At 33.3% G+C, this 15,181-nt stretch overlaps 1 protein-coding gene across 1 annotated transcript; it reads right to left on the reverse strand.

Annotated features, from left to right (window-relative positions):
- Positions 1 to 4,374: 4,374 nt before the first annotated feature.
- LOC105764328 (3-oxoacyl-[acyl-carrier-protein] reductase 4) lies at positions 4,375 to 10,470 on the reverse strand. The gene is made up of 11 exons (XM_012582859.2): positions 10,087 to 10,470; positions 8,432 to 8,574; positions 7,845 to 7,898; positions 7,306 to 7,386; positions 7,186 to 7,231; positions 7,006 to 7,100; positions 6,892 to 6,924; positions 6,472 to 6,606; positions 6,090 to 6,183; positions 5,671 to 5,753; positions 4,375 to 4,707 (listed from the first exon to the last, which is right to left on the reverse strand). Exons 1-11 carry the CDS (start codon positions 10,250 to 10,252, stop codon positions 4,675 to 4,677), a joined length of 963 nt encoding a protein of 320 aa, XP_012438313.1. The 5' UTR covers positions 10,253 to 10,470; the 3' UTR covers positions 4,375 to 4,674.
- Positions 10,471 to 15,181: the final 4,711 nt, after the last annotated feature.

Below are 15,181 nucleotides of genomic sequence, written 5' to 3' on the forward strand. Positions count from 1 at the left end.
AATCCTTTAATTAAAACATTGTAAACACATTATATTTCATATTTTTCCACCCACTAACCGGCCATTATAATAATTAAGGGATATTCTCATTTTAAAACTTTCATTTCATACTTTTATAAATATTTGGTACAAATAAACTTATAATGATTAATTTTTACAGCTTTTATGATTTAGTCCTTTTTACTTAATTAACTATCTAAACCTTAAAAATTTCCAAACCAAATTTTAATATGACATTGTAATAACCATATAAATATTAATAAAATAATAAAATATTGACTCACTAGTCAAAATTGTGGTCTCGAAACCATTGTTTCCAATACCTTGTGGTCTCGAAACCATTGTTTCCAATACCATTGAAAACGGGTTGTTATAGTTGAAATCCAGGTTAGTTGATTTAAATTATGTACGACTAAACCCTAGGAAGTGGCGTCCCTAGGAAGTAATTTAGGATAAATAAGATCGAGAGATTTGTTTACTAAGCACTTCATAATTTATCCCAGTCAAGAAAGTGAGGCCGAGAGGTAAGCTCATATTGGTCGATTAGTTAACTATTTAGAGGTCGAGAGGTAATAGCTAGTTAATTAATAGATAACTCAATAAAACCCGAGTTTTGAAGTTAATTAGGATCACTGAAGTGAGTTAAGCTCTTGCTTGTTTTATTGGATTATTTTTTATTGTTTAATTGGTTGATTTTTAGTTTAATTAGATTAATTTATATTAATTTGATTTTTTGTAATATAATTTTAAATTGGTACTATTTAGACTTATTAGTGTAAAGAAATAATTTTGGTTTAATTCAACCTCCCTTGGGTACAGTCATCGAAATACTTCCCAGAGTATTTCATTGTAACATTCTTCTATATTATAATTTGACCTGTATACTTGTGGATCCCGTTTTTTAATTAATTATCTATTTTGCTGCAGTATTTTCAATCTGGCTCATCTAGCAGCGATCAAGTTGTTGATACCATTGCCGGGGAGGTTTCGAAATTAGACTTGAATTTTATTTTCTACACTTGATAGGATAAATAGGAAAATTTAGAATTATAGATACGAATTTTTATTTTTGTTATTTTATTTCTTTATGCAATTTTAAATTTATTTTAACTTCTCTTGGATTTAGTGTATGACTTAGAGTAGAACTCTTCCCATCTAGCTAGATCCTGAACAGGAGAGAATTTTAAGGTGAGCCCGTTAGCAAATGAAAAACATCCACCTGTAGTGGCTGACTTGCCGTGAGGAAACCCATTGTTCGAAAAGAACACCAAACCGCTTGTACCAGTACGAAGGGAGCCATGATGGCTCAACCAGAGATGAAATTGCGCGAGTATGCACTGCCCACTTTAGACGTTGTTTGATTTAGTATCGAAAGACCTGGGATTAACGCAAAAAATTTTGAAATCAAGATGGCTACCATCCAAATGATACAAAACAATTTGCAATTTCGGGGTAACATGATGGAAGACTCAAACTAGCACTTAAATAAATTCCTACAATTGTGCGACACATTTAAATACAACGGAGTGTGTAACCTCCCAAACCTAGCCTAAACGTTATGGCCAAATCGTGAAGGTCACATTAGTCACCTAGGTGACAAAGCTACTCTACCATTCATCAAAAACCTTAAAAATTCTATCTTTTATGAAAAATCGCGGTTTACCTTTGTTATTTTGGGAAAACATTCATTGAGTAAATCAACCATTGTTAGGTCATGTTATTAGCATTAGCGTGGTTTAGAAAACACATTGCTCATCATTACTCTTATAAATCTTATTATCTTTGGTTACGACAGAAAACTCAATTAATAACCGATTAATCATTAAGCCAAGTAATATGTTATAACCTCCCAAACCCAACATAGACATTATGGTCGAATCGTGAAGGTCACATAGGACACCCAAACAACGAATCCACCTTATCATTGGTTGAAAACCTCAAATGCACTCTCTTTTAGATAAAACGGTGGTTGCCTTTGTTATTTTGGAAAATGTTCTTTAAATAGTTCAAATTTTATTAAGTCAAATTAATAACAATGGTGTGATTTTATGAAAAACACATTGCTCGACATTGCTTTTGAAAAACCTTATTAAATCTAGTTGTAGCGGAAAATCGATTAAAGAACAAATTATTTATTAAGCCGAGTGACATGCTCAGTCCACTTTCAGAATATGCTTATAAATCAATTTAAAGTATGAAGTTATGCATGCATGGAAATCCCCAAAACAGAAATAAACTCAAACCACAGTTTAAATAATTTTTCAGTCCAAAAAGCAAATTAATTTAGGGAACTTCAAATAAAGTAAAATAGAAACTACGTCTGAAATCCGTCGTACGTTTGCATGCCATGTCCAATTCTAGTCTAATTCAATACCTGAGAGGTTTGAAGTAATGCGGTGAGCTAACTAGCTCAATGTGAGTCTAATCAATAAGCACATTCAACAATCATTTAAGATCAATCATACAAAACATCCATGTAACATAATCATAACAACCATATCAACATTAGAATGAGTTATGGACATATCATAATGCAAAAATGAATTCCTACCCCAACCATCCATTACACACCACGAGTTCCTCGAAACTCATCTGCCAAACTCCAAACAATGCGAGCAAAGCTTGATGTGGTTAAACCACCATATAAACATAGTGCACAAAGAGAGAGAGAGAGAGAGAGAGAGAGAGAGAGAGAGAGACCAAATTATACAATGTGTAAATATTGAGGGTTATTTTATTGGAACCAATACTAAATTGACACAATGTATAAGTGTTGAGATTTAAATTTGTTTTTATGTCATTTTTAAAAGCTACCAAGCTATCTTCCCTTTAGTAAAAAAAATTGAATAGTGAGTGATTAAAAAGAAAAATTTGAATAATTGGGTTATTATTTTGTAACTTTTATAGTTGAATGACCAAAATAAATTTACTAGTAGTTGATTGACTTCCAATGTAATTTACTCTAATCATTTTTGTACTTGCCCTACCAACATTCCTTTAAGCTCTTTTAGTATGGATGATTTTCAACGATTTCAAACCAAAAGCAATGATAAAACAAGTAGTTTTCAAACCAAATCATATTAGGATTTTAATACGAAGGCAAAAGACAATTTTTCGCTTTTATAAAAATATTTTTGGTTAAAATTACTTTCTCATCTTATTAAAAAGCCTCAACATATCTTTTACTTTACAGCATGTCTTAAAATTAGCATTTTATTTTATTTTTCAACAGGATTTGTTAAAAGTATTTATCCATCATATTTTTGAACCACAGAAGTAAACTGACCCTTAATCCAATTGATGAGATTTGAGGGTAATTTAAATAAATTTTCTTACAATAGATCTAATTATTTTTTTCCCTTTACCCTGCATGTAGCACTGTCTTCTCTCGTTCGTTTTCTTTTTAGTCCATTTTTCTCATTATAGACGAGAATAGTAAATTCCACCTGCATGTAAGGATGAACATGCAAGCAATTCTATTGGTTCTGCCCTAAAGAGTCAAAAACCGAACAGAGTAGGAGAATGGATGGAATGTTCAATCTAATCCGGTGTAAACTACTCATGACTGTATCATCAATGGACTTGAACATTCGCGATGCCAATGGCATGACACCATTAGATCTCCTCAAAATCAGCAACCTCAGAAATTTTGATCGAAGAACTAATTGCAGGCATCTGATGGGATGTCCAACTGTCCGGACAATATGGCTACAACTGCCGTTGTTTCCCATCTAAAAAGAGCAGGGCACTGGAACTTCATTTGGAGTTCCTAATGCAGAGATATTCTAATACGCACACGATGTAAGGTTGTGATCAAGAAAGTAGGGAAGTGAACTGGGTGAGTTGAAACTTAAGTTACTAGTTCAATCATTAAGAAGTTGAGCTCCAAAATTCAAATCCTTTCTCCAGGCTGCTACCGCATAAGGAATTCAATCAGCAGATGATTTTATTCCACTTCGTGACAACTAGTCCAAATCTTGATCTCTTACAACTGATCTTCCACCAGAGACCTTTACTGCAGGGCGAACTCACCAGGCAGCAGTTCCACATTTATCCACGCCCTTTAAATCTCTTCTGATGAACAAAAGGGCATTCGTAATGCTCAAGTCCACCATTTAATGGTGAAACGAAACAAATGAATCAGAAGCAAACTTAAGTCAATACGAAGTTTGATGAACCAGTTATTCAGTTTCGGAGCACAACACCCAGCCATGTCGCGTCTTAGTTGTTTGATGTACTGCAGTTTCAAGTAGGAATTTCGGTATCCTATGAGCTTCCTACTCTTATTTCTACAGTCCAATTTTCAGTGGTTGAGTGCGTAAAGTATTTGAATGACTTCAAGGGTTACATTCAGAAAGAGATAGACGGTTGAAGTATTTGTCAACATCCCAACTTTATATATTATATATAACTTCATGGATGAAGTTCTAACAAAGTGCTCATTAACCAGGATTTTGCAAAGCCAAATGATACCCTACAAACTGTAGACTACTTAAAAAGCCCTTTTTGTTTGGTTTTACAACATGCTTAAAGTTAATGCTGCCCGAAAATAGGGAATTCTTGTTTATATATATATATATAAAACAGAAGCTATAACTGTCAAACAACATCATCCACTAAACAATCGAAGTATCGCAGAATTACCAGCTAAGAGCTTAGTGGAAGGAAGAAACGTTACATGACCATTCCCCCATCAATAGTGAACACCTGCAAGACAACAATGCACAGGTTATCAGCTAAGTCAATAAAAGTTAAAAAGGAACACCACAAGATAAGACAGTTACAACAACAATAAAGCAGAGAAATCGCCGTTGTAAGGCTAAGGTCTTTGTCCTAGTTGTTCTACAAAGGTCACTCAATCCGCCTTATGAAAAAGCTGATGACTTACCAAGCAAGCAAATGCTAAGGCCAAGTCCAAGAAAAGAATGCAAGTATGAAACATTTAGTAAGCGTGGCCAATGGTATAGCTTAGAGATAAGGCAAGACTTAGTCCTTGAACTTAGCAACTTTTCCCAATTTGGTCCTTGAACTTATTTAGGTCCACATTAGTCCAAGAACTTGAAGCTTTTTTTCAATTTGGTCCCTAAATTTGGATTCCACGAAGTTTTGATAAAGTGGCACTCTAAGATTGTGCCACATCAACTGAAAAATAAATACACAATCTTAAAATAATAGAAAAAATATTTAAAAAATTACATTTCTTTTAAAGTGATGACATGGTACGATCTCAAAGTGCCACGTCATCACATGTTAACAGGATCCAAGTTTAAGAACCAGATTGGGAAAAGATGCCAAGTTCTAGGACTAATGTGGACCAAAAAGTTTAAGGACCAAGTTGGGAAAAGTAAGACCATATAAATGCCTACATGTAGCAAGGGAAGCAAAAACGGCAAATTTAACCAATGCAACGCTAAGAAATTAGCAAAGAATACACAGTCAAATGTTATACCTACGCAACTAAAGGCAAGCTCCAAGGCTAAATTAGCCTAAGCAAGTATGCATGAAACGCCCAAAGGCAAGATCCAATACATCAACAGCAACTAATCTTTAGGCATCATTTATCGCAAGCCAATGGAGTCATGGTATCTTGCGATTTCTAGCAAAAGTTTGTCCATTACACTGGGCTAAATAGATAAATAACAAAGCATAATTACAAATGAGATATATAACCTGTCCTGTTATGTAACTGGAAGCAGGGTTTAGGGCCAAAAATTCCACCAGTCCCGCAACTTCTTCTGGTTGACCATATCTTCCTGTATCAAGAATAAATATTGTTATCACAGCTGCGAATTTTGCCAAGTATTTTTACTAAAATTCAAATTTGAATCAGTAGAAACTAAAATATCACATTATTAATACAAGCTTATAGTAATAAAGTCCATGGAAGAAAGTTGTGTGAAAAATCAATAAAAATGTGACATATTTGGTACATTGCAAAATTAGTAGCAAAAAGAACTCAAGGCATTTCAGAAGAAAGCTAGAAAATATTCGGTAACCTTGTCAGGGCTAAAAAAGCTAACCATTTGAGAAGAACTAGAGGAAATTCACAAAGAAATTATGAACTTCGATTTTATATAGTCATCTCTCACCTAAGGGGATTGTTTCCAAGATTTTCTTCTCAATGTCCTCCCCAAGCTTGGCAGTCATATCAGATGCAATGAATCCTGGGGCAACAGCATTGACCTGGAAGAATATTTTTATATAACAATATCAGAGCAAACATAGCCAGCATGTAAGGACAGCACCCTTACTGTTTCTTTTCCTCATGTTTCATAATACATTAATAACTGAATGGTCTAGACGTTAACTTTTTTTCATCTTTCTTTAACTTATCCCACAATGCATATTCTAATTCTTTTTCCTCTTAAGCAAAAGGAGAAATATTGGACAAGAGAAGAGTTGGGGTATCAACGTACTTCCAAAATGCAAAAGCAAGGATCTTATTGCTGGAAAAAAATTTTAGAAACTTACATTAATGTTTCTGCTGGCATATTCCTTTGCAACAGTCTTTGTAAAGCCAATGACGCCTGCTTTAGCAGCACTGTAGTTGGCTTGCCCAACGTTGCCAACCAAGCCAACAACTGATGCAATATTAATTATTTTTCCCTGAAATTATAACATATGTTTAGACATGGTTCATTGTCTAAAACACAACCTTGATGCATGTTTAAAAAATCTTCTTTTGCTTTATTTCTGACACTACAAAAGAAAGGGTATCAACAAGAAAGATGCAACTTTGAAGCTATGGCATGTAAAAATACTGAGGATCAGGTTTAAAGGCTGTAGTTCAATCAGTTTATTTGCAGGTAGAAAGTTTTACTCCAAACAAATTGAGTAAGCAAGTATACCACTCGTGAGTCCATGACCTTCGAATCAGAAATATCCTATTACCTTCTTCTTTTTAATCATGATTTTTGCTGCTGCCTGCAAAAGAGCAAAGTAACTCAATCTAAAAAACTTACAAGCATCCACTAGAATAATCAGTCAGAAGTCTAGCATTCAAACCTGTGTACAAAGAAACACTCCTGTAAGGTTCAGATCAATAACCTCCTGCCACTGTGCTTTCTTCATCCTCATCAACAAAGTATCCCGCGTAATTCCTGAAGCCATTGACACCAGATTAGGGGACTAGATTGAAATCAACAATTGAATAACTAATGAGAAAATAAAGGGTTTCCAATAAACCTGCATTGTTTATTAATATATCAACAGTTCCCCACGTATCAACAGCCTGCAGATACAAAGTAATGAAACACAATCTACCAGTAAATTATAAACTGTGAAATGATAGGGAACATTACTCACAGTTTTTATCATTGCATCCACATCAGCTTCTTTTGAAACATCTCCACCAAAAGTAAGAGCCTGACTACCATATGACTCAATCTACAAAACAGTCACATGACATCTTAACATTAGTCATTTCATCCATGCAATATGGTTACCATTTCAGAAAACCGAAAAAAAATGCACTATAATAAAAGGTTTTAAAGCAAGATTTAAGTAGAAGCCAAGATAACAAAAGGTCAAGTATAAAATGTCAATTGTTATATCAGGGAAAAAAATTCATATTTGTGATTTTTTGTTTTTTCATTTAGATGCATACCAGCAGATAGAAGAGCTAGTACACAAGGAGTCCTAGAATTAGATTTTAGCTTTAGGCAGCCTACAAACTCTCATCTACTACTGAAACGAAAGAATCTGTTCTAGCAAACCTCAGAAGTTTGCAAATTTGAATTCTTATTTATCACACAAGAGAAAATTATACAACAAAGTTTGTGAAAAAAGAAGGAAAATCCCACTCAAATGTTCGTATAAATTTCTTCTAAGGGCATATTGATCACCTCTTTTGAAACATCCTCAGCCTCCTTTGATGACCTAGCATAATTTACTAGGACCTGTAACACATAAAGGCATCAAAAACAGTCATTTCCATAAAAAATGGTAAACACAAAATATTGCTTTTGCTGTTAAAAGACTTGTTCTTAAAGTACTTGAAGGACACTTGAGATGCAATTATTATCAGCAAAGAAGAATAGAGGCTTAAGCATGTAGTGCATAATGAACCATAAGTACCACCCCATTACTTAATGGTTAAAGTTTAAAAATATTTGACCATAAACTTAATCTAGATTATGGTTCTCATGAGCACAGCACTATTAACTATTCATGAGATTGATAAACCAATCCCATATTCAAGAGATAGACCTAGATGCAAACCCGATGCAAATTAAAGTTTATTGTTAATATTATTATCAAGCCAACATCATATAACGAAGTTATTCTACAATTTGTAGATTGACTCAAGACTTCAGTCTATGTAAATTACATTCTATGGCATTATCTCAAAATTTTCGCCAATGACTAATGACATAAGACAAATCTTTTTTTCCTTGGAAAAGATAGACACTAATAAGGAAGACCCACTAACCTTGCAACCTGCTTTTCCTAAGGCCAGTGCAACAGCTTTACCAATTCCTCTAGAAGCTCCAGTAATTATGGCTACAGGAGCTTCCAATTTTTGAGCTGATTCAGGGCTAGCTTGCTCAACAGTGGCGACCTGCGCTCTTACCCCTGGAACATGAAAAATAAAGTCAAAAGCCAAATTTCTTAGTAGTTTATAACATTGGTGGGTAACCAATTGCACATTGTCTGGAAAAATCAAACTTGAATAGTATATAAGAAACTATTATTTCATTATAATTTTAATTCTGAAATAATTAAATTTTGAAATTTATAATTGTTTCTGATTAGTTATCTTGTAAAGACACAACTCTTATATAGTAAAAGTTGTAAGTTTTACATGTAAAAATGGTCTTGTAAAACAACTTGACTCTTATATAAATCTATCTTATTGAAAGATACATCTGTATATTATCTATATAAAGGATTTTTCTGTATAATCATTTACTCTAATTTTTCTTGGTCAGCTTTTTGTATCTTGAAAGCATATTAAAGCCTTATGGAAAATGTTCTATGTGCCTCAAAATTATCTTACTTTCTTGATATTATTTTCTTTTCTAGATACATTCTCTAGTTTTCTAACAGCCTTAAGCCTTTAATAAGATAAAAGAAAAAATGGATCTGGGTAGCATTCGAATAATGATATGATTACTTCTCACCAAAGAAGAAGATTAAAATCGTTTTGATTGAAGTACCAGCTAAATTTCATGTTCTCGACTGAGAACATGATTGATGTTTTACAGTTGTGGCATATTTATAAACATTTTTATAAGAATTGTGATTAAGAAAAGTAGTTTCATATTGATATGCTAAATTCTCTTTGAAAATTGTTATGCAATTTACCTTTAAAATGTTTGAATAATGTTGTAATCTATGGTTTTGACGAAAATTACCTTATTTTCTTTTGCTGCTTTTAATAACAATTGAAACGTTAATCACTAATTTGCTAAAATACTTTGTGAAGCAATTTCTACAACACAAAATCCATAACCCATAATGGTATTTAATGAAAGTAAGTGCATGCATGCTTACGGTTTATGTTAAGACTATTATTTTTTTGTTAGAAAAGGCTGAATCAATATGAGGCTGAATACCAAGAATCATGAAATAAAAACGCTCAGTTTAGAATATTAAGTTTAAGATCTATATCATGAGAAATTGGCATGCTAAATATATGTTTATGTGAAAAGGCTACAAAATAAACAATAAACATTCCACTCGTGTATTGCTAGTAATTTATAATTGGTAGACAACTATTCTAAAAAAAGCTTATATAATGCAATTATTTTTATTATAATTTTAATTCAGAAATAATTAAATTTAGGAAGCTGTCTCTGCTTAGGGTCTTTTCTATCTAGTAACCATATTTCACATTCTTCAAAACCAATCTTACTTTTATAATATTATTTTAATTTTCTTGTTTCCTTCTCTAACTTTTCTGACAGATTTAACAAAATATTTCTTATTTGTTAAATTTGTGAAACAGCAAATTCAACTAGCTTCAACGATAAATTTTACTATAAGTATCCCTGGCTCCTAAAATGTGGAGCTTTTCTGTTAAATAAGTAGAAACACGCCCACAAATATGAAAACGAATGCTTAAAAGCAAAAGAAAACAAATACCCCTCGACCTGCAACGGAGTCCAATGCACGGACGAGTCCGAATCGATCCAGTTCCACCAGAAACCGGAGAGCATTGCCGAATCTGAACAAATCTGCAGTTGCTGCAATCTCCAAACTTCACGGCGGAGTTCAGGGCAACGACATTGGATCCGGCAACAGCAACCATTGGAATCGAAGGTCGGTGGAATCCGCGAAGAGCGAGAAGAGAATAAGAACGAGAAGCAAAAAGAGTAGCCAGAAATGAAGACTATGACACTTTTATATTAAGCCAAATGACGAACGGAGATTGCTGATGGGCGTGCGGCCTTAGTTTGGGAACTTGGCGATTCCTACCAAGTGAGTTTGAACAGTTGAGGATTAGCTTTCATGATTTGTTAAGTAATGGGTCTTGTTTACATGATAATTACAATGCAAACCAACCCGTTTTAACGGGTAGTGGCTGTTGGGTGGCAATGCAGTAAATTAACGGCGTTCCGCTTCCTATAATGTAAGCAAATCTGATGAAAATTAGGCTAATCAGCTCAACCGTATGCGAAGCAGCGAAGGCCCACCAGTGGTCTGAGAACGGACAGCTTTTGTTATTTTATGGGCAAACTATAAAAGTGTTATGTATAATAAAAAAATAGTCATTAATGTTATCAATTTGTAATATTTTGATAGTAGTGTTATTATCCAGCATTTGTAGTTTTACAAAAATCTCACCCGGAAAGAATTGAGTCGTTAAATGATGACATGGCTCTCATATCATCGAGTTTTTTTTTAAATAACTTTTTTTTCACTTCTCATTTTTCATTTTTTTCCTTCCTTTCCTTTTATTTTTTCTTATTCTTTCCTTTCTTTATCATTTTTCCTTCATTCTCTTCTCTTATAACAAACCCTAGTCCTTGCTTGCTCTAATGTCATCATCACGGGCCAAATCCACAACCAATTGAAAGCTCTCATTATCTCTTTTTCATTTGCATGTTAGGATTCTCTTGAAATCATCTCTCTATCACCCAAAATCAAAGCTTGAATCCTAATCTTTCTCTCTTTTGATATCCAATCTCCATTGTCTGGTCGAATTAGTTTTATGATATATGCTTTTCCTCATTGGTCACTCCCTTCTAACAATTGTGATTAGCAAGAACACTATTAGAGCCCTGAGAACCTAAAATTCGAAATAGGGAGTCTTCTCTCTCTTTTCTTTTCTTTTTTCTCTCTTTTTTGAATTTTGTTTCTTTAACCCTTTTTCATGCAAGTTTTGTTTGGCTTCAAGATAGGGATGCTTCTTCCTATTTTTTCTTTTTGTTTTTTTTTGTTGGGTTCACTCCATCTTATTTCCACATAGCTTTGCTTCTATGAAGAAAGCTATAATGGGGTTATAACTCTTCAACATGTGTTGAAGCTGTCGAACGACTTGTGGATTCCCCAGCTCGCAGATGTTCCAACTTGTGATCTACATCGTTTTCAGCTAGTCTGCTGACCAGCCCAGCCAATTTCTCATCCCTACAAGCCCCTAACGAATCCATAAACTTAGAAACATTAGAAACATTCACATCTATCCTCGAGCTCTTTTTGCCATCTATTAGGTCCATTGGGCTTTCCTCATATTCCAGGCCCATGTCATCCTCATCTTCAACCATAATCGACGGTGCCTTACCCGATCCTTCTTGTCCTTAAATCAATGTTTGCCTTATTGACAAAATCTGAATTAAGGAAAGAATCTTAAAAATTCTTCATATTTTCATCACTATCCTTACAAATGAGGGAAAATCAAATCGTTTTCCTCTCTTAGCCAACAACTCGTTGGCGAAACCGCCATCGAGGTACCACCTTAAGGGAAGCATCCCATCCCATCACAAGTTTCATCGTTCCCTAAGTGATCTGAACTAGACAGAAACTATCTTCATGGCTAAGTCACCAGCATAGAAAACATAGCAAGGAGTGTCTCCTGTACTTGAACTTTGCATAAACATGATTCTCTTGGCCAAAGGCTATCTCATTCTTTCACTTTAATAGGTTGTGGATATCAATGCGAACCCAAACTCTCATGTAGTGTTGAAAACCCCTATAAATGGCCTTTGCATTGTAATCAACAAATGATCCAATGAAATTCTCAAATCATTTTGCCATGGACTCAAACATTAGGCCATGGGGACAATCATATATCTAAACCCAATGGTCAACAAAAAAATGGAACTTAAAAAGGGTCTTCACCTGGCACCATTCGATGGAATACAAACAAGTGGTTGTTGAATGTCCAATGACCACAATGTACCACCCTTTTAATGTCAACTTCATAAACAAATTAGAACAAAGACCACTTCTCTCCAAAATCTAAAATTGCTACTCCTCCAATCGGATGCCAAAAATTTGCTAAAGTATTTCGCATGGATTGAAAATGTATAGCACTTGATGTGAGAAAATAACCCACCAAACGTAGATCGTAATAAGAAATCACTGCCTCATCGCCCTAATTAACTTTCCATGCGTCATCCTTGTCGTCATCAATCACTTGTCCTGCCAACTCCTCCTTTACTTCCGCCATAGTAACTCACAGGTCCAATAAACGAATAAAATCAATGAAAAACATCAAAGAGATAATAATAACAATAAAATAAATGGTACATGAAGACAAAAAAAAAAAAGAAATCGTGTCACAAAAACAGACAAAAACATGTCATAATAGCAGAACTAGACTGTCCATGGGTCGGGTAAAATTTGGGTTCGGGCGAACCTACAAAAATTTCAGCCGTTTACTAGGCAGGCCCGGCCCGCCAAAATTTGGGCTCGAGATTTTGCCCAGCCCGACCGGAGAAAAATATGGGGCCGAGCCCTACCGCCTTGACCCATTTTAATTAAAATTAAAATTATTATTTAATAAAATTAAAACTAATTGTTAATAAAATTAATTGTTAGTAAAATTATCAAATTATTAATTGTTAATTGTATTAATTGTTGTAATAAAATCTAACATTTGATTAGTAAATTTATCAAATTATTAATTGTATTAATTGTTGTAATAAAATCTAACATTTGATTAGTAAATTTATCAAATTATTAATTGTATTAGTTGTATTAATTGTTGTAACAAAATCTAACATTTGATTAGTAAAACAAACTTGATGTTTTATTATTATTATTTTGTAACACTAGTCAAGGAAATGAAAGTAAATAAACTTAAAATAAAAAACTATTATATTTTAAAAATAAAATATATATATTTAATATTTTTCGGGCCGGGCCGGGCCTGGGCCAAAAAAATCTTGCCCGAGGCCCAGCCCATTTTTTAGAACGGGCCTAAATTTTTGCCCAAGCCCATATTTCGGGCCTATATTTTTACCCAAACCCTTCCATATTTCGGGCGGGCCGTCAGGCCGGGCCGAGTCGCCCAGCCCATGGACAGGTCTAAGCAGAACCAATTGTGTATTAATTTAATTAGTACTGAAGATATTTAAAATAGAGTTGGTTTAATTGGACTTAAAGGTCTGATGATTTTGTTTAGAATATACATCTAATGTTTTTCATATAACTTTTTGAGGACAAATATTTCTCATAAATTAGTTTAAGGTTTAGGGTAGCTTAAATATATAATTGTATATAAATATAATTAATAAAATGGAAGAAAAAAGTCAATTGATTTCATTAATTATTCTTTGAGTATATAAGAATGATTTTGTATACATAATTTTATTTTAACTTAAAAGTTTTAACTTGATATTTTGTCAATTTGTTATCAAATTTTAAATCTGGTAATTAACCAAATAAATTTGTAGAAAAAAAGTTATCAATTAATGTTTAGAATCAATTAAATTGACTCGATTTTTTATTAAACAATCAACTTAAATTAGCTTAGTAAAGTGTTGGATTAATTTAACTAGTTATCATCTATCTTTATTATATTAAAATATTTTTTTAAATTGCTATCTCAAGTTAATAGGAAAAATATTTAAAGAAATTATTTTTCGTAAATTAATTGTTAATATAAAAGAGATATTGGTGACATTTAATTTATATAAAAATATTATTTATTGTAACTACTAGTATTTTCAGCCTATAATAGGATTTGCTACCACTCTCATTTTTTTTTTGTGTGTGTGTTTTGCGAGTTCGAATGGTTCAACTCTTATTTGTCTCAGAAGTTTGTTACTTTTCAAGTCTTTTGGAGTTGTAAAGTTTTGAATCTTCAAAGTCAGATTATTGACATTTCTAAAGGTCTTTCTCTTAGGAGTTTCATAGGGAAAAATTTGTTCGATCATTGACATTTTTAAGAGCAAGTCTTTCAAGGATTCCACAGGGCAATTTTATCCTTTAAATTTTTATTTGGTTATTGCATTTTATTTTATATTATTCAAATCTGACTTTCATCTTAATTTATTCTATTTTTTCAGATTGATTCTCTCCTTCATTTGGGCACAGCAATTCCATTCTTTTATTGATTAATACATCTTTAAGTCATTTTCTTCTTTTCTACTTTCCACTTTCCTTTTAGAACCTTTTTTCATAAATTCAATTTTAATTTTCTTTATTTATTCATCTTAGATGGTTCCGCATCAACTCTTCTTTCATGGTTTTTGAAGTTCTTGAGACAAAAAATGTTACCAATCATTGTCAAGTACCATACATGATTAGCAGTTGCCTACAAAGTTTGATGCGCAACAGTATAACATTTCTAATCTTTTCTCCTCTAGACTAGCTTTTGCTTCTGTCCTTTGGCAGTCTTTTCTTGAGTTCCAGTTGGAGCAACAACTAGGCACTTCTTTCTTAGATCTTTTAGAAGCTTGAAACACCTCGTCTCAATATGACTTGTCACACCACAGTAATAGAAATTCATCTTGTGATTATACTTTGCACGCCTCTCTGTATGGATAATTTCAGCTTTCTTAGAGCTTTCAAGATGATCAGCAGCTCTTTCGGCCTTGACAAACATAGATGAATTGTTTTGTCTCATTTGCCCACATAGTCAAGTCCACCCTTACTAGGGTCTCTCTTGCTAGTTGCGAGAATTTCATCTAGCTTGTCACTGTTAGAACCAAGTTTCTTTAGTAATGAGCTAGAATGAAAGTGAACGAAAAACCGTCTCACCTTGCCCTGCTACGATCCTTACAAAAATCAC

Source organism: Gossypium raimondii, chromosome 12, assembly GCF_025698545.1.
Source record: "Gossypium raimondii isolate GPD5lz chromosome 12, ASM2569854v1, whole genome shotgun sequence".
NCBI lineage: Eukaryota > Viridiplantae > Streptophyta > Magnoliopsida > Malvales > Malvaceae > Gossypium > Gossypium raimondii.

What these genes read in the sequence shown, in the direction of transcription:
- LOC105764328 (XM_012582859.2), bottom strand. Translation starts at nt 10,252, where the DNA reads ATGGTTGCTGTTGCCGGATCCAATGTCGTTGCCCTGAACTCCGCCGTG. An exon ending in GAGTGTTTCTTTGTACACAG is followed by an intron (nt 6,925 to 7,005) that starts GTTTGAATGCTA and finishes GCTCTTTTGCAG; the next exon opens with GCAGCAGCAAAAATCATGAT. An exon ending in CCAGTTACATAACAGGACAG is followed by an intron (nt 4,708 to 5,670) that starts GTTATATATCTC and finishes GTTGTCTTGCAG; the next exon opens with GTGTTCACTATTGATGGGGG.